This window comes from Gallinula chloropus (genome assembly GCF_964237585.1).
Source record: "Gallinula chloropus genome assembly, chromosome: 1".
NCBI lineage: Eukaryota > Metazoa > Chordata > Aves > Gruiformes > Rallidae > Gallinula > Gallinula chloropus.
In genome coordinates this window covers 207,593,569-207,613,798 of record NC_140085.1, presented here as the reverse complement: position 1 = coordinate 207,613,798, position 20,230 = coordinate 207,593,569, and the positions used below count along the sequence as shown (strand labels likewise).

At 40.2% G+C, this 20,230-nt stretch overlaps 1 protein-coding gene across 2 annotated transcripts in view; it reads left to right on the top strand.

Annotated features, from left to right (window-relative positions):
• The window catches only part of XPO4 (exportin 4), a gene marked incomplete at its 5' end in the record, with an annotated part of 78,845 nt that overhangs the window by 24,213 nt on the left and 34,402 nt on the right, over positions 1-20,230 (top strand). For both annotated transcript variants that reach the window (XM_084279328.1, XM_084279327.1), the window contains 5 exons: positions 672-777; positions 4,583-4,724; positions 4,961-5,099; positions 17,278-17,394; positions 18,183-18,349. In XM_084279328.1, the coding sequence (XP_084135454.1) occupies positions 672-777; positions 4,583-4,724; positions 4,961-5,099; positions 17,278-17,394; positions 18,183-18,349 (671 nt within the window). The remainder of the gene's footprint in view (positions 1-671; positions 778-4,582; positions 4,725-4,960; positions 5,100-17,277; positions 17,395-18,182; positions 18,350-20,230) is intronic.

Sequence of the window (20,230 nt, the reverse complement as noted above, 5' to 3'; positions counted from 1 at the left end):
GGACCTGGCTTTCAACTGTAGATACCTGAGCAGCCAAGGTGCCCGTGATGGAAAGGGATGGGTGTAGGCAGCTGGGGGATAGCCATAGCCATCCCAAATGGGCTGATCTGTCTCTTCATACAGAGCCCTTGCTCAGTCTTCAGGATGTCAGCTTCAATGTTAAACACTAGAGGGTGGTATGTTACTGACAATACTTTATTTTAGACCATATCCATGGTCATCTTTTAATCCCTTGACTTTATATTATACAATTCAATGTTTTGAAGCAAATGTAGAACTAAACCAAAAATAACCTTGTTTCTGTGACCACAGGCATGTGTAGCAGCATTGAGTGGTGTGCAATGGTACTTTTGCTTTGTGTAGGAAAAGGATTGGGTTGAATTTAGTTTGATTTAGCTTTCTTCAGAAGCGTCATTAGGAACACAATGCTTAGGATTATTCACTTGTTGCCTGATGTCTCAGTGTTCACACTTACATGCACATGACATAAATACACAGTGGTATATAAGAAGAGGCTATGACTCAGAGAAAGCAGTCAGTTTTACCAAGAGACACCTGGTTTTGATGTTTAACAAGGCAAATATTTATAAGTTCGTGGCATTGTGCATATATATTTACATCTGGAATTGGGTTTTAGTGCTTGAATAACGTTTTTTTTCTTTTTTTTTCAGGCACCACCTTCCATGGTCAATAATGAACAACGCCAACATGCTGAGCACATATTTTTATCATTTAGGAAATCAAAATCACCATTTGCTGTTTGCAAACACATTTTGGGTAAGTTCTAATAAAAGAAGTTAAGAGGTACCTGTTTTTATAACTGTTCTGTATCTGGGAATACAAACATCAGTTTTGATTTTGATGAAGTGTACTTCTTGGTGGAGGGTGAAGCCTGCTGATGCCCTTTTTCGTTCTGTTTCTGGCAGCTTTAAAGCTGTAACTTCATGTAGGTAAGTTCCTAAACTCATTTAACAGTTTCAGGTTTCCTGTGTGATGTCATTATTGTAATACTCTCTAATCTTTGGAGCTTGTAGAACTGCCTGTAGTGTGATTGCTTTCCTTGATACTTCCCATTAAATCAACCAATGATGCACCTTTTGCACTGGTGCTGAAATTTTCCATTGTGAGGATTTATTTCATAGAATCATAGAATGCTTTGGGATGGAAGGAACCTTGAAGATCATGTAGTTCCAAGCCCCCTGCTATCAGCAGGGACACCCTCACTAGACTAGGTTGCCCAAAGCCCCATCTAACCTGGCCTTAAACGCCTCCAGGGACGGGGCTTCCACAGCCTTTCTGGGCAACCTGTGCCAAGGTGTCACCACCCTCATAGTAAAGAATTTCTTCCTAATGTCTAACCTAAACCTACCCTCTTTCATGTTGAATGTCTTAGTAAGTTGCTGTTAACAGATCAACTGTTGTCTTAAAACCCCAAACAAACCAAAAATGAGTAGTTAGAAAAGTTTCTGTCCACCTGGTAGAAGAAATAGAGCATTGATTCCAAGTTCTGTGGGATTATACCTGTGGAGAAAGGATAGAGATAGGTGGGTATCACCTTTCATCTGAAATTTCTTCAGCTTTAATGGAAATGCTGTAAATGTGGTTGTGTTACAGTTCTTTAAAAAAAAAAATCTGGTTTTACAGGTGCTATAACTAGAGTTCGGCAGCTAAATAATCTGACAAGTGCAGGAGCAGTAAGGATGTAAGATTCCTGCTCAGCACCACAGTACTGACCAGATGTGAGTGTTGGGGGGAGGCAAGGGGGAGGTTTCAGTGAAAGGTGACTCTGAAACCCAGTGAGGAAAACCTGGGAAAAGAACGCAGGCCAAAAACCTAAAAAGCAACTTTTCTTGAAAAGAATTTGCAGAATGAACAGAGATATATTAGAATTCTGTTTAGAATACAGTTATTTGAATAAATAATTCAACTTTTGGGAAACAATTTCTAAATTTACTGGGTTAGAGACTTGCAGTTACTTAATACAGTGATGTCAATATTGCAGGTCTGCTACTGTGTGTTAAATTATATCGTGATATACAGAGCAGAGTTTGGTTCCTTTCCTGCACCTGTTTACCAACCCATTTTTTTTCTACAAATGAATTTCTTCTGTTTTAGTATATTTTAGTAGTACTTCATCTGATCCTGAAGACTGAAATGACACACTTGTTGCTTTATGGGTCAGCAAAATTGATGCTTTTTATTTTCACATTGATTTTTAGACAACTTTAGGTGCACAAAAGAACAGACTAGCTTTATTTGCAGACTATTTCGATTTCTTAAGTCATATATTTGTCACTAATCAGCAATAAATAATGAAAATACACGAAAACACAGCATCTTGAAGAATCGAATTAAATTTAGCATTAATAATGAACTACCACTGCAGACTTTTTTTTTTGCTTCTGGAATGTGGCTGGTTGGAAGGAACATGATTCTGGTTTTGACATCTTTTGGATGTCTAGAAATATTACATCCTTAAACTGTTCATATTCTACCACCATTGAGAAACCAGTATGTTTCTGCATGGGGCAGGTTTTTCCTGGCAGGGTACAAAGTTGTGGTGCTGAGACTTAGGTTTTCCCAAAACTTTGTGCTTCTTGAGCTTCTTTGTGCTTTGGTGTTTGTACGGTCTGGTCAGAAAGACTATCTAGTTAAGCCTTGGGAGCTGAGAAGGGAGAGGCAGAGATTATAAAATCAGGAACCAAGGAAGGAAAACAAGCCATTCATGATGAAGAATAAAGGAGTTGAATTGTGTTGAAGGGATATGTGCAGGGAAGGATGTGTGTGAAGCAGAAGATCATGCTTAGATGGCTTTAAAAAGGAGGAGGAAAAAAATTGATCAAGGCAGCAGTTGGAATGGAGGGAGAGAGAGGTAGCAAGGATGCTGATGGTGTTTGTGGAAAGAAGAGTGTACAAGTGATACAGGAGAGAGCAATGGGCATGATGAGTGTAAGAAAGAGGGGAACAGCCATTAGCATGCATTTTCTTTTAAAACCTGGACTTGAACCCAGGAAGCATGAGGCTCTGCCTGCTGCTACTCTAAGCTCATAGCTGCTAAACATACTGAGAAAACTTGTCCTGCCTGTCTTTAGCAGCTTCACGTAGAGGAGAATGGTGCTCTGGCTAGTTACAAGCTTACACTGAGTGCTGGAGATCTGTGATATTAGTGATTGCAGTTGTTCATCTGTGGCATTTGATGGAAAGGAGAAATTCCATCCTCTTTTTGGTAGCATTTTCTGTACAGTTTAGGAGCCAAAGACACTGAAGTTAACAAATACCAGAGTTAAAATTCTAAGCAGGAATCATTTAGCTCTGTTTTATGTATGTGTTAGATGTACACGCTAATCTTTTAATTAAGTGGTTGTTTAGTTTTCCAAATTAAGCTAAGTAGATTTAAAGGTGGTTTATTTTGATTTAAGTATGTTTACCTGTGCAGGTTTTAGATCTGGAGCCTGATTAAATTACTCAAAGGCATTTTGTCAAATTGGCTGTTATGTTGGATATAGCACATGCACATAAAGGAAATGTGTATTATAAACTCATGTGTATATAATCAGGGGAAGGAAGTTTTGTAGTCATTTAAAGCCCATCATCTCATGACCAAGGTTTTTTCAAATCCAGATTTTCTTGTCCTATGAGATCACCCACTGTAGCTCGAGCTCTGGTTCTTGTTCAGGATTTTATTTCACTGTTTCATATTTTATGCTTTTGTCATCCTATAGTTACACCCTTTCTGTGAATGTTCTTTTTGTAGAACTCAGAATGTGTTGACACTGGCTACTGAGATACTACCTGCATTTCTAAGTTGTTATTTAAAAAAACATAGGTACAAAAAAATTCTTTGTAGCTTTCTATCATCAGATACATTAAATTCAAATTCTGGGGTTTCTCTATAATTTATAGTTACCCAAACTGTCACCTTTTTCCATAGCATCTTTTTGTAGTTTCTTTAGTGAATCTATATACAAAGCAATGAGATATTCAGGTAATAAGGGATAATGATTCCTGCATTTTGGTAGGAAGTTATATTTTGATTACCTCAATATAAATATTGTAGGTTTGATCATGATGCAGAAAACCTTAAATACACCAGTCTGTTTTGATAATTAAACACAGATGTTATCTGTAAGTGTAAAGGGACTTGCTCCTCATTGCCATCCATAAAAGATGTAATTTTATGCACTGTTAGTTCTGAAGGCAAGCACCCAAATGATAGAGGAGTCTTCAGTTTTGGCATGCCTGTCAAATTAGTTATATTTTAATGTATTTGGACTAAATCTGTCATCTTCTTTTATTTTGTTCTGCCATTGTATTAGCATTCTTGGTCCTGATCTTTGTCTCAGCATCCTTGCACAGCTAACTTTCCCTCTGAGTCATTGACTCAAATAGTATTGGACAATTTGGTAACTGGGTTATTGATTATTTTTTGTCCCCTTTTGTGCTGTGTCTGTTTTCATCGCGACAACATTTCATTTAATAAAGTAATAGTAATCACCTTTTTTCTTTTTTTTAAAGGAAATAGATGCAAGATAAATACACTTATGTCTTCTGGTACTCAAGTTGTGTTTGGTTTTCCCCACAGAAACTAGTAAAGTGGACTATGTCCTTTTCCAAGCTGCTACAGCTATAATGGAAGCAGTTGTCAGAGAATGGATTCTCTTGGAAAAAACTAGCATCGAGTCACTGCGAACATTCCTTCTAACCTATGTCTTACAGAGGCCTAAGTAAGTATAGTAAATATACCACTGACCGTATCCCTTTATAAAGTATCCGTTTGTTTCCCCTGATAGTGGAGAAAGACCATTTCAACAATAATTTATCCTCCATTCTTAACACTTAGCTGACCTGTGTAGAGTGGGCAGCTTTCCCTTATGAATTCACACAGAATGTTTGAGAAAGAAACGTGGTTAAAACTTGAATCAGAGTTCTTTGCCAATGCGTTTTTGCAATGTTGTTTCAGCCTTCAGAAGTACGTGCGGGAGCAGATTCTGTTAGCGGTGGCGGTGATAGTGAAACGGGGATCCTTAGACAAATCCATCGACTGCAAGAGCATTTTTCATGAAGTCAGCCAGTTGATCAGCAGCGGTAACCCCACTGTGGTAAGTATTTTGGGGTTTTTTTTCTTCAACATTTAAGCAATCTGTATCAGCAGCTTAAGTTGTCTGCTTAGTTACTATACAATCTTGTGTACTAATCTTATCTAAAAATTAAAATTTGTAATTAGGTTGATAGCTATTCAAGCAAACGTTTACCAATTTGGAGATTTTTGAATAAAAATGTTTTTGGATCAGGAGTAGTATGTGTAGTTCTTTGATGTAAATGTTGTTTGTTGTTTGCTTTTTGTCTTTAGGGGAATAACTGCTTAAAGTGCCACAGGATATTTTGTTTGGGGCTTTTGTTTGTTTGTTTCACTGGGTTTCTTTAATAAATCAGCATGGTCTAAAATGGATTTTCCATTAGCTGGCAGGTTCTCTACACTCTATTCCCTTTCCATCTGTGCAGTGCTGCACCCTCCTGGGGCTCAGCTGTCGGAATAGGCTGCCCAGCAAGAGGCATCAGCCTCTGCTGTTCTCTGGGAGACGGGTAGGTGGGGAGAAAGGGGTGTGAGGAAGTAAAACGTGGAATGGAAATACAAAACTTACTCTAGATTTAATGTCATAGTACTAGGGGTGAGTGTTACCTTCTATACTGAGCTCAAAGTGGAAACAACGTGTCCAATATCTATCTATGCATTTAGTGAAATTCCGTTTGCTATGCCAGGAGATAAGTTTAGAATAGGTCATAATAGAGGCATGTAACTAGAGATTAAAGAGAGGTGATTTTTCTCCTACCACATGCAAATTGAAGATTATGTAGATTCCATGCTGAAACTCTTTAACTGAAGCTTTTCTCAAAGAAAACAAGCCTTGAGGGAACTGACTCGTAACGTTTCTGAACATGAGAGTGCAGCGGTTGTACTAGATGTGAGCAGCAAATGTTTAACTCTGAAAATTCGATCAAAGTGTAGTAGAAGTAATGCAGCTCATGTCATGGTCCTAAAAATAGTGTGTCACCTCTGAGCGCATGTGATATCCCTCCAGGGCATGGAAATTTCAGTTACATTTCTAAACTTTAATTTCGCTGTTATTTAGCTTAAGGAGAACACTTCAGCCTTTTGGTTGTGCATAATTTGGATAGAAATGGGTATTTGTTTCAGAGAACAATGCTGACTTTAGGCTTTTTTCCAGGGAACATAGCATTGTTATTAAAATGGAGTTAAAACCAAGGGGTTTAAGCTTTATGTTATCCCAGTGTACATGCTTATGTAGTTTGTATGATCTTTCCATAAAAATAGGAAAGTTGAGTGAATAGGAACATGGACATGGACAGAGAAGTCCTGTCTGAACTAACTCATAGCCCGTTGTGTTCCGTGCATGCACTAATGTACAGAGGCACTGGACTGACCACAGCACACAGCAAGCTAAGGCTGCCTGCTGTAAGTGTATCACCCCTGACTTGCTGCAGAGCAGAGCGTGTCGCAGAGGAGCTCTGGCTGGCGGAAGGGACAATATTTCAATCTCCTGTGCTCCAAGATTTACTTGTTGCCACCATACAAAGGCCGAGTTTGGCTCAGCTTTTCATTTCCCTCTATCTACCCCTCTTCACAAGTATTGCTTTCTCTTTTTTTACTTTTTAATTGAGTTTTTCCGGACTATTTGTGCTCAGGTTTTAAGAGTGGTATTTAAAACCTCTTCAGTGCATAAAGATGTTTTCTATTCCTGTATGTTTAATGCACTGCACTAATAAAAATGATACGTGATGCTGCTGGAACATCATTTCTATAAGGTGCACTTTATCTTTGTTCGTCTTTGGCAGGCTGGTTATAAACTCATGCTCCCATGTATGTAAGAGGTTTTATATTATAAACCAGTTCTCATTCATAATAACGTTCTTGTAATCTTTTGAGACACTGCTGCAAGAGAAACTGGTACTGGCACAGCTTCATGTACTCAGTACTTGGTATACAAGGTAATAAAATTATGGGTTAGCACAGTACCTGCCCCAGCTGAGCTCTGAGTGGGCTCAGGGCATGCCTGTTGCAGAAATATCTAACAGCTTCAAAAAGGTTGTATGAAATCATTTATACAATGTATTAACCACTTACCTTTTCAAATATGGGTGTGTGGGTTGTTTTATTGGTGTCCCTGTGACATTCAGCTCTGCCCATCAGCTGTGTGGAACCTCAGGGATGCAGCTGCCTTGCTGCCACGCGGAGTATCAGCTACGGGTGCTTTAGGGTACAGTATGATGCTAAGGGAGTGGTACTGCTTCCAGGGTGTGATGTCAGGACAGTGCCATGCAGTGTCACAGGTGTTTCTGCACTTCACTGGAGATGTTTATATTGGTTAATGGTAAAAACAGGCCTCCACCCAAGTCAGGGAGGAGGCTAGGGTATGAGTGATGGAAGAGATCAGCAGGTGTTTTCCAGTGCACTGTGCTTCCCTGACCCTTCCTATTTTTTAACATCTTTCCTCTGATGTGATGTGCACTCTTGCCTCCATCCTGGTACACTCAAGTCTGTCATGCCTTTGTGGCTCCTAATTATCTGTCAAGTGCCTTGGTCACTTTGGGTACCCTTCCTAGACATCTGTTCTCTGTTTCCTCTGACCTTCTGCCCACCCATTTGTGTCTTCCTACCTGAGAGGCGGGTACCGGAGGTTCACTCCATCAGCTGAGAAATAACATATGGAGTCAGCAGCAGGTCATGTCGTATTTTAAAATGTTTAAAGCTCTCAAATCTGGCTCTTAGCTGTTGATAATGGCTTTCCACAGTGGTGTGTAATCGAAAATTGTTTTTAAAAAAGCAAAGTGGGCTCTTGCCTGCTTCCCACTTGCTTTCTCCTCTACACTGGCTCTGAAACTTTCTGGCCCTTCTTTATCTGACAGGAATAAAGTAGGTACTTAATCTTTTCCATTCCTTGTAACCCTCCACCCAACTCCTGTCAGACATTTGTACTAGTTTTGTGTTGATTAGACACTCTGCTCCATTAAATCTTTAAGATTTTCAGTAATGCCTTGTCAGGGCCAAGTCCTGCAGGTCGGTGTAATAAGGACAGCAGCACACGTAGGTGGTACCGTGTCCTTTGCATGGGTCCTTTTTGCAGGATTTGATGTGCTTAATACCTTAACTTCTCAAGCATTACTTTAAAATATCTTTAGAAATTGATGTATTTTGAGGATGGAGGCTGAAGGTATGTTGAGGAATGTTGTGGCAAACTGACATGGGTGCAAGACTGATGGATGAGCTGTTGAGAATGAAAAAATGAGGGGATTGGAAGGAAGAGAGGAGGGGAATAGTGATGAGAAGAAGAAAGTGGGCAGGAGATGAAAAAAATGGCTTTAGCATTGAGCAATTTCTTAATAGTGGAACACTGTGCATGTTAAGAAATAACAGGGCACTAAGGAGAGGTAATAAATACTACAGGGATGGGAAGGATGTCTGGTTAGAGACAGGGTTTGAACCTGGAGTGTTGAGTCCTGCTGCCATTTCTCTGCCACATGAACCTTTATAGATCTCACAAAATATACCTCTGCCTGAGAAGGGAAAGCAAATGATGGAGGGTCTGGCTGGTTTTATGTATTTTTATTTATAAATGAGTTTAGTAATCTTCTGAGAGGACAGGGATTGGCCTTGGAGTTCCTGTCTTTGTTTTTTTTCTGGCTCCTCCTATAACATTGATATAAGCCATCCTGCTCGTGAAGGGAAGAGTCTGTAATCTCACTGTAATACAATTTCAGGATCTCTTTTCAAAATCTGCATCTCTGGGGGCAGAAATTCTGGCAGTACATGCAGTACCATGGGCCAATCTTAAAAAGTTAATTACATGTTTTTCTATTACTGATTTCAAGATTTTTGACAATTGTGTGAGCCAAGTTCTTCTCAACTATAAATGCCTTCAATTCCTTGGCCTTTTCTTTTCTTTTTGTGTCAGACTATTCCGGCCTTGCATAGCTGAAGGATTTTGTTTGGCCTTTGTGCCTGCCAGAAAGACAGGAATCCTGGCAGTCAAGGTGACTGATTTCCAGGAGGTGAAACTGGTCTGCATGTGAACGTGATCAGATGGATTTTGTTTAAAACTGGACTAGGATATGGGTCACACCTCAGTTTCTTCCAGACTATAAATAGGCAGATGCAGAGGTGTCCAACTACTGTAGACCTGACACGGGACTGGGAAGCAACAGAAGCTGTGGTTTTTAGGTTCTACAATGCATACAGTAGAATGGATCCTAGTAGAAAGCTCCATACCTGAGTCCTAGGTTTTTCTGTATGTGCAGGAAGACTTGTCAAGACTCACTGGAAATGCTCTGGGCTCCAAACAGTTCTCTCTTAAAATCTGCATATCTGTTGGTCTGTTTCCCAGTGGTTTTGGCTGGGGTAGAGGACATTCAGATGTTTCAGGTAAACTGCTGAGGAATATGCTGTGGATGTGTTTCATGTCAGCGGTGGGAAATATTAGTGAGCAGAACTCTAGCTGTTCATTTAAATTAACCTTTCACTAATAATGGATGTGTAGATAAGTAGTTACGTTTATTTAGCATTTATGGGTCTTGTTTCTATTCTTTAAGAGGAATTATACTTCTGGATACCTGTATAATGTGCTGTCTTATGTGGTAGGGTAGGAGTTGGAGAGGGTCTCATGACTTACACATTATACTGCCCCTGAGACATGTTTAGCATGAAAACCAGATGGTAAACCAGGATATTTAAGCTGTTTCCGTTGTTCTGACAAGTGCTCTGTAAAGACCTGAGTTAGTGTGTTTAAGATCAGTTTGGGAATTTTAGGGATCCAGAAACTACTCCAAATACTAGGTTAAAAATCGGTAATAGAAATGTAAGAGGACTTTAAACCATAAGTATTTTTAGTAGCTGTATTAATCAGGGTGCTTTTTAAAGTTTTCTGGCTTTTCTTTTGAAAGAGAGCCACACTTAGCTAGCGGGAGTCTTGCTGGACTGCATCTCCAGTGTCATAGAATCATAGAATGCATTAGGTTGGAAAGGACCTTAAAGTCATCTAGTCCAACGCCCCTGCAGTAAGCAGGGACACCTTGAAGTAGATCAGGTTGCTCAGCGTTTCATCAAACCTGACCTTGAATGTCTTTAGTGATGGGACCTCCACCACCTCTCTGGGCAACCTGTGCCAATGCCTCACCATCCTCATAGTAAAGAACTTCTTCCTAATGTCTGATCTAAACCTACTCTGCAGTAGTTTAAAATCATTGTTCCTCATCCTTTCACTCCATGCCCTTGCAAACAGGTCCTCTCCAGCTTTTCTATAGGCACCTTCAGGTACTGGAAGGCTGCTATAAAGGTCTTCCCCAAGCCTTCTCTTTTCCAGGCTATACAACCCCAACTCTCTCATCCTGTCTTCATAGGACAGGTGCTCCAGCCCTCTAAACGTTTTTGTGGCCCTCTGAACTCAATCCAGCAGCTCCATGTCCTCCTTATACTGGGGACCCCAGAGCTGGATGCAGTACTCCAGGTGGGGTCTCACCAGAGCGGAGAGGGAGTATGGTTGCTTAATTTCAATATTAGAAATTGATGGTTCCTAATACTGTAGTTTACAGTAGAGCTACCTACAGTTTCAAAGTGGGAGTGAGGAGTTGTGATCCAGAGTAGAGATGTGTGCTTCCTGTTCTACATGTGGTATCCAGGACTCTTGATTTCCTCAATTCTGCCATCTCATAAGAGGTGCAGCTGTGGAGGACCTTACCTGCAGACCTCAGAGACTCACTGAGAGGGAAGAAGTTACTCCTTTCCATGTGTTACACCTATGTTTCTTTAACTGCTGTGGTGACACACAAATAAGCAGGCTTGATGGGAGAAGCCTCTTTAAGAAGTTTATGGATGCTCGCTGCTTGGTCTTCAGTCCCTCTTCCTCTCAGAGGTACTGCCCTTCTGAATGTATACATTCAAGAATAAACTGGATCTGTGGGGGAGTCTACTTGAGAACAAGTAGCCTTCTCCCTCCAAAGCTCCTTTTGTTTTCTGTTTAGGCAAATCTGCTGTGGAGCACAGCCAATTAACGCAGCTCGTTTGGCATTGCTGGCAGTATGGCAGGGAGAGGAGGCCCAGAAGGACCAGGAATGAGTACTGGAAAATATGGGGGGAGAGGCAACACCTGCCCACCAAAGAGCGCTTGCCAGTATGAAGCTGGGTGATACTGATGGCGAGCAGCATGGCTACTCTTGCTATTGATTATTTTTAATTTAATTGAAAGTCTTGGATGTGTTCATGCAACTGGTGTAGGAGTGAAGACACAACTCATGTCTTTCATACAAAAGGCTGGAGAAGGATATGTTGCCTCTAGATAAAAATGGTTTTCGGACTGTCACTTTTTTGATAAGATTACTTTTTTTCCTTCTCCTGATTTCTGCTTCACAACTTTACCTGTCCCCAGAGAAACCAAGAAGAAAGTATGGTTTGCACCCTGAGTGCCAGCAAACTCTGCTGGGACCTTTTCCATTATTAGTAGAGACTGCCACTTCCCTCTCTCTCTTTGGCCAAAGCCTGCATGCTTCACATGCCACAAGATCATCTTCCTGTGGCCCCCAGTGATTCACAGAGGAATTCTTTTTCTCTTTTCTCAGCTCAACCTGGGGGGTTTCCCTCACTTGGTTTGCCTGGTTCCCCCCAAGGAAGAGAGGCCAGGTCTTGTCCATTGTGCCACTGTAGGCGTAGTCTGTTAACCCAGTGCTGCTCCTCTGTCTCTGCACGGTGGCAAAGGGGGAATGGGAGGAAGGGGTGTGATGCCCAGCCAGACCCTAACTGCCGACAGCACAACACTGCAGCTGTGGGTCCTATTCCTATCATCCTGTCCTTATTGTACAGCTTTTTTACACCAGTTGGCTCATTTGGGAAGGAAAAAGAACCAAACCAGATACAATCCAGTGGGTTGTTCCAGGTACTTTCTTATATTTCTTCAGAATATATTCTGGTTTTCTTTGGTGGGGAGCTACTGTTTCAGCTCCTGGGTTCCCCCCGCCCCAACCCTTTGTGATACTCCTGACTTGAAAAGCTGGGCTGGCCCCAGTTACTCTGTGTAAATAATGGTATTTCTTTTGGTCCTGTGGCCATCCTGTTAACCTTTCCATTTGGAACTGCAGCTTGTGTTCTGGGGATTTAGATACTCCAAAAATGTTAGCAAATACAGCTGTGCTCATTTAAGGAAGTTATGGAAGAAGTGTATTACTGCCTTTGTAAAGGAAGCCTTGCTTTGAACAACTTATTTGGCAAAATCACTAGACACACTCTCACTACAGAATTTTGTCACCTAGGCACAGCAAATTGTACCTCTGATAGATCTGTTTGTCGTTTGTTCCTGCTCCTGTGAAAGTTAAAAGTAGCTGGGTTAGGGATATTATTAAATACTTCTTGTGGCTTCCCTTTGGTTTCAGCAACAGAGTTTGCATTATGCAGGCAAAAAGTCCTCTACATGCATATTCAGGCTAGCAGCTATCTAACATAACTGGGGAAATGTTATGATTTGCTCTCTTCAGGTGAGACCTTTATATTTTAAATATATTTACTCATTTTTCTGCAGAAGGTGGGAGGAGGGGTTGCTTGGTAGTTTAGGTTTTGTAGTAAAATTAATGATTTAATCAAGCCTGACAACTTAGCTGGAAACGTCTCTGGTGTTGTAGTTCATTCTGCCTTGTTGGCTTTCCTGCCTCAGAGCTGCTGTACCACATGTCCATTTTTTCCTAAGCTGTATTTGAACTCTTCTTCCTTTCAGACGCTTTGTAACCTAACTACCCTCAAATGAAGCCGTTCACTTATTCTATGGGCAGTCCAGGCACAAGTGTGAAATCCCTTCAAACGTTAAGACTGCAACTTTTGTTATAGGGGACATTCCATCTGGAGGAATAAGTTGCATTTACCTTCTGCATCTGAGTTTTACGAATGCTGTATAAACGTTGTTTATTGCTAAAACGGTGCACGGTCTTTCTGCAGCATCTGTGTTTTATTAGAGCAATTCGAAAAGAAAACCACTAAAACCATGTTACTACTGGGTGTCTGATTGCCAAGTTAATCTCTTATCACAAGTCCCATTGATCTTCTGTTTGAGCAGCTGAGAGTCTATTTTATGTATAGCGATCTTTCATAAAGTTTATTCCTGGTAATAAAGCTAACTGGGGTGAGTGCCAAGCTATTCTCAGAGGCAGTCTGCTCTCAACAAGAGAAGTATTTTATTTTGTTAGATGGGCTTATTGTTTGGGTATGTACTTGTGGCAGAACTAGTGAAATTGCTAGCGAGTGAGTCAAACTAGGTTCAGAGGTGTTCTCTTACTGGTATGAAGTTAATGGCATTGCTGCACAATGGACATTCAAATCTGACTTTTAATGTGATGCCCGGAGTCACATGCATTTTCTACTTATTACTGTATGGCATTATTAAATTGGATTGTTAATCTTTTCTGTAGTGTGGCAAGAACCTTAAAAGGGGCCCTAAACACTACAAAACCAAAACCAACCCCAAACCCACCACCCTAGAGCTTTGCATGTGTTAAGTGCATTCAATTTTATTATGTGTAAGAAGCAGTAATTTTATTTCACAGAGCACAATAGTGTTTGTCTGAAAACACATTGTTTTTCAGATTTTTGAAATTTTTCTTCTTAACAGCATGCATTTGTGTTGAGGTACTTAGAGTTCATATCAAACATACATGTAATTTAAAAGGATTTCAAAATACCAGTAGTTAACCTGCAGTAAAGTTACTTTTCATAAAGTAAAATCTTACTCTTTGAAAAGTTAAAAGTAAAAAGTTAAAAGTAAAATCTTACTTTTTGAAAAGTCTACTTAGGCTTTATTTATGGAGTCCCTGAAATGCTACTATGAATTCAGAAGAGCTCAGTAAGTGGCAGGGCATGTGTTCTTTTAAACTAATCAGTTTGTTAATATTCGTATGAAAATGGCAACCTTACTGCTATGCACAACAGTCTGTATAAATTCCTCCAGTCCTGTGGCAGTTTTTGGAAGCAGTGGTGGATTTGTATGCAGCTCTAAGCAAATGTTTGGCACTGTGAGGACGGGTTATGGGTCTTGATCTGTTCTTCTGCTTGTCCCTAAGTCCTGGGGGTTGGTACCTAGCATCTAGGAAACCAATCTCAAATAATCTCCTGTCAGCCTGTTATTCAGTAAATTTTAAATTACTGTCCCATGTGTTATCTTTGGTCTTCTGCTTTGGTGACTGGGATATACTGGAGTACTCACTGTTCATCATGGACGCGTGGGGTAAGCACAGATGCAGATAGTGACAGGAGGGCAAGGATGTGCCTGTAATGCACACAGCACCCTTGGAATAGTGAGGGAATTGGGCAGGATTTGCACCCCAAGTCTTGACATACCAAGGTGAAGGAGTTGGTGGGATGCTGGGAATTCTGTGGGAAGGAGGAGAGCAGCGGGATGCGTTGTGCCGCAGTGTAACGGGGAGTAAAGTAGTAACATCACGCTGCTTTTTTCATGCTCAAAGCAGGTTCTGATGTTAGAACTACCTGAAATGGTTCTTACTGAATCAGGGGGGCAGGTCACTGCTCAAGCTGCTTCATTGGACTCTTAACAGATTGAGTCAGCCTGACTGCATCCATTGCTCTTTACATCTTTGAAGACATTTCTTTACTGTCAATCATAAAGTTTAGCCTTCATTTTAAATGTCTTCTTAAAATCAGGAGGAATGGACTCAAAATATCTGGAACACATTTTTATCATGTTACTGTCCAAACAGAAAGGACAAATTATATCCCATATAAACTGGAGAAAATCAGCTACTATCAACTATTTGTAATTGTGGTGAGAACCTATTGTTTCCTATTGCTCCTTACCCGACACTTGAACTTACTGATTTATTTTCCAATACTTGACCACTGCCTGCAAGTGATGGGTAGTCTGCATCACTGCCCTGCTTCTCCTGGGGTGGTCTGGATGGTGGCTTACTGTGAAGATCGTAGCATGATGAAGCAGAAGCGACTTGGCTGTAGCCAGGCTGTACTATTGCAGACATTAATACCACATGGTAGTCACGGTGTTTGCCAGAGCACCTTACTGTACAGATCTGTAGTTGCAACTGATGATGTTCTTGCATCATGGATTTTCTGACCTGAAAAGTAGCAGTATGTCAGTGATCCAAGCATCAAATCAAAGCCTGCATTTTAAAGGATTTAGAGAGCCTTGTTGAGACTTCAGCATCTCCTGGCACACAATGAAATTGGGCTGCCTTCTCTGGCAACTTTGCATTATCCCTTTAAAAATGTATTCTCATCTGAAGCACTGTTCTAGAGCCAAACTTCAGGGGTTTATTTTAGGGTTTGATTGTTGGTTTGGGGGGGGGGGGGGGGGGTTTCACCCAGTTTAATTCTTTTCATATGGAGCTTTGAATGTTGGATTTAATACCGTTAGGCTATACTATTTTTTTAAAATATTAGATCAAATCTGTATTTCCTCTAAATAATATTTATTGTAGAAATAGCTCAAATGTTTTAGTATTCTATTTCCAAATTTCTGTGTAAGCTAATTAGAAATATGTCTAAGTCTAGTATAAACCTGACAGAATTGCACTTCTGCTGGAGTAAAGTGTGATGCTATTGTTCACTGGTTAAATGCTGTTTTTATTATATGTGACATGTGACAGTGGGGACCTAAGATGAGAAATAGTTGCCTTGAAATAAATAGTTATTTCTTTATAAACGGGAACATAAGGATTTAGCAACTGATCAGCAATATGCTGGTACGCTGTACAGCTTTATTCTATAGTAGAAGACAAACCCCATGTATTTTCATGAAGCCACTCTGCTTGATCTGTCTGGGACTTATTTAGCAAGTAAGAATGTTAATTTAATGTATACTGGCTAAGATAACTAGCTGTCTGGGGGGGGTCAAGGTACTGACTTCAGAGGCATTTCTGAACAAAGATGTTGCAGTTGGTGGGTGGATGGCACTGGTCTCAGCTGTTGTATGAGCTTGCATAAATAGTATCATCTCCACTTTAATCTTTCGGGTGTTCAGAGGTAGTGTGCATATTTCTGTTTAACCCCTGGACACTTGCTGGCATGCATGACCCTTTAACAATTCCTATCCCTCTGTCCATCCCTGGCACCTTGGCTCCAAACAGTCTGGGAGGATAGCCAGTAATTTTGAAGATTTTTGTTAAGAACATCTCTCTGACAAAAAGTGGTTTGATTTCCTTGGTGTACAGTTTCCATTGTGCTCGTTACAGGAGCGTATGGTGCACGTCTCAAGTTCAGCTTCCAGACCCACTGTGCAGTATTTGCTCCCTTTGGTGTGTGGTGATCAGTTAAAAAAGTATTAAACTGGTGATGATGGTTACTGGGCTTTGGCATCAGGAAAAAAAGACTTTATTTCAAAAATCAGCAACAATAGCTGGAATAGTATGTTTCATAAAGGAAAGTTGGCTTTTAAGTTGTGTTTTACAACATTTGATTTACCTTTAATTTTGAGAACGGAAAAAATACTTAACCCTTCAGTTTTCATGGATCTGTCTCTCTAAAATCAGTGTGCCTTTTTCAAACCAATTTTTAAATCACTTTGGAGGCACTTTGGAGTGGCTTTAAAGGCTTTTTCTGAGGCTTGTGGATGTTGTGCTTTGGAGGGGAGTATCCAAATCTTTTCAAGCATCAGAACTTTCTGCATATTCCTCTTTTTTTTCTCTCTCTTTTTTCTTTTTTTTTTTCCTTCCCCCCCCCCCTTTTTTTTTTGTGGGGGGAGAGGAAGAAGATGTATAGATGGTGTACTGCGGGTGTTGGTTTTTGCTGGCATTTATCTCTTCTGGTGGTATAAATTTAATTGTGATCAAAAACTGACATGGTAAGTGTAGCAAATGCAAAGAAGAGCCAAAACAAACTTCGGAGTGACCCAAATTAAGTGGAAAATAAGTGGAAATTGAATCTTCCCTGAAACTAATTGCCTGAAAAGCACTATGCACAGGTAGAGAAAGTAAACCACAAGGCTAGGAAATGGATTGCAATAATCTTGTTTTGTAGTGATGATCATGCAGGTACTAGCTTTTATATTGCTCATATACTTGAATCTCTTCTGTAGGGGTGGAGCCTTGATGATTCCAGAGATGATTCACCCAAGGGTCTATACTCCTGAAAGTTTGATGTGAAGAATCTGAAGTAATTGTCATCAAATAATGCTAATAAAAAATAAGGACAATGTAGATGGTTATTACATCATGGTTGACATCTTTTAGTTATATTATTCCCCCTTATTTTTTTTATAGCAAACTTTGGCCTGTTCCATTTTAACGGCGTTGTTGAGCGAGTTCTCAAGTTCAAGTAAAACCAGCAACATTGGACTAAGCATGGAGTTCCATGGTAACTGTAAACGTATATTTCAGGTAAACTAGTTCTGTGTCAATCTCTACTACCTGTCTTTCTAAAGCTGAAGCATTGAGAAACAGAAGCACTTTCTTGTGCCAGGTGCATTCAGGTACAGTGTGTGCTTAAGGGTATTTAATAGAGCAAATATATTATTAATGCAGATACTGGCTACTTGAGGAAAGTTGATAATGTATTTTTTAAAAAAAACTTCTATCAAAAAAGTGCAATCCCTTTGCCCATTTTATGAATGTGGAGCTACAGATCTTTATGTGGTTGGACTCTTTAATTCCTTGGCTACCAATTGCAAACAAAACGAATACTCTGTGGAACAATGATAGTCTTAAATATAGCTTTGGTTTAAAGCCAAGGAGAGCTATGTATTTAAAAATATTATTGCAGATGGTGTAGTCTGGTTGTCTCAGATGTATTGTTTGGCCAGGCAGAAATGTTTTTGTGAAGGCATTGCTTTAAACTGACTGTTGTGGAACAACTTACCAACTTTTTTTTCATGCCAAAGACCAACCCTCTCTTCCACCAGTTGCTAAAACTTATTGTTAAGTTTTTCTTTTAATGGCTAGCATTTTTGAGAAGATTTTTTTTCTAATTCATTACAAACTGAATGTGTTAATTTTGGCAAGGGAGGGGGGAGGTGGATCTGATTGACAACTTCAGAAAATTTTCTGTATTTTAATGAAAAATAGGGTAAACCCAGGAATTTCTCTTTTGAAAAGCATTTCTTATTAATCAATATTTTAATTAATGACTGAGATACTCTATTAATATATTGTGTTCGTCCTGACTGTAGGAGGACGATCTGCGGCAGATCTTCATGCTCACAGTAGAGGTACTTCAGGAATTCAGCAGACGTGAAAACCTCAGTGCTCAGATGTCTTCAGTGTTTCAGCGTTATCTTGCACTAGCCAATCAGGTCTTAAGCTGGAACTTCCTTCCTCCAAATTATATCCTTTTAATGTCAGGCCCTTTATTGCAGCTGGCTTGGGTCACTTCTCTCAGTTGATAAGTAAAGTCTTTGTGGGGAGAGAAAAATGTAAAACAAGCCTTTGGTAAATGTTTTCTTCCTTTAGTATTCTTGATCATCCCCTATGCTTGCTCAACATATGCTTACATACCAAAGTTGCTGCTGTTCTTCATGAAAGTTTTAAAGTATTTTATTTAAAAGGCAAAACTAGTTCAGCAGAGAAGCTCCCAGTTACAGATTGATGGTCTGTCTGGTTGGTGCAGGGAAAGGAAAAGTGTAGTGTGCTGCTTCAGTGCGGAAGCAAATGGTGAAGAGGTGAATTTTTATGCAGAGAGCTGATCTGTCCTGTCCTACTTTCCTCCCTCTGAGAAGGGGAGGAAGAAGGTAAATGCCCCATCATCTAAGAAAGTGCAAGCACAGCCAACTTTACATACAAGAACATGAACATGAACTAGAGTGTACAATAGGTTCTCTTTGATCTGAAGAAAAGGTATTTGCTGGCTGAGACGAGAAATGGCATCTCCTTTTTACACAAGTGCCATTGCTTCTGTTTTGACGTCTTTGTGATGTGTGCTGATTACACAAACCCAGAGAAAGGTGAACATGGAAGGTACAGGAGGACGTGGGAATCAGGAAGAGCCGTGGTGAGGTAGAGGAGAAAAAAGGGTACAGGAATGCTCAGCTTGAAAAATGGGCTAGAAGAATACTGTAGAAATAATCAATCACATTCTCCATCTGATAGAGGGTTAATACAGCACTTTTGCAGTAAAACATTCCCGTTCCTTTTTTAATAAGTATATCATCTTTATGATGCTCAGAAAGCTTTCCAAGAGCCAAATTTTTAAGCTGGTTTGTAAATGTTTTTCTTCAGACCTTTTGATACTGCGATTAAGTTACATCTACGGCTGGAATCTTAACGTAGCCTTCAGATCCACTGTAAAGGATTTTATTTGCTTTCCTGATTTGATGATCAGAGGGCTGAATCTTTGTGTTCCTGTTGTCTTTGATTCCGTTCGTATGTAGCAGGCAGCAAAAGTGAAGTTTATTTGAAACTGGAGATTCCTTGTTTCACATCTGTAAAACAGAATACGAGTTATATTGCCTTTCTTTAAGGTGCCATGTATTAAAAGTAAATATCCCACTCCTGTTAATCACTGAAGTGATTCGACAGGGGTCCAGAGAGAAATTTAGTGCGTGTGCCTACAGGACTGAGACAGGAGTAAAATTATGGCATCTTCTAAAAGTTTTTGGAAGATTTGGGATTTGTAAGAATTCAAATAATATGTGAACTGATTTTTTTTTCCCTAAGCTGTAATCTTAAATGGAAAGGAAATGCTCTTGTATTGTGCAGTGGTGGTTCCCCCTGAATTTTAGTCTTGCTCTGTGCAAAGCTCTGATGTAGGCCTTAATACTGGTCTTGTTACAGTTTGAAAGTGAAGGCTGTAGTTCTTCATGAGCACGTTATCTTGGGCTAATCACAAAATCACAGAACATTAGGAATTGGAGTGGACCTCAAAAGATCATCTAGTCCAACCTCCTGACAGAGCAGGATCACCCAGACTAAATCACATAGGAACACATCCAGGTGGGTTTTGAATGTCTCCAGAGAAGGAGACTTCACAACCTCTCTGGGCAGCCTGTCCCAGTGCTGTGTCACCCTCACAGGGAAAAAGTTCCTCCTTGCATTCACATGGAACTTCCCATGCTCCAGCTTGCACCCCTTGCCCCTTGTCCTGTCGCTGGGCATCACTGAGAGGAGCCTGGCTCCATCCTCCTGACACTCACCCTTTACATATTTAAAAACATTAATAAAGGTCACCCCTCAGTCTCCTCCAAGCTAAAGAGGTCCAGCTCCCTCCACCTGTTCTCATAAG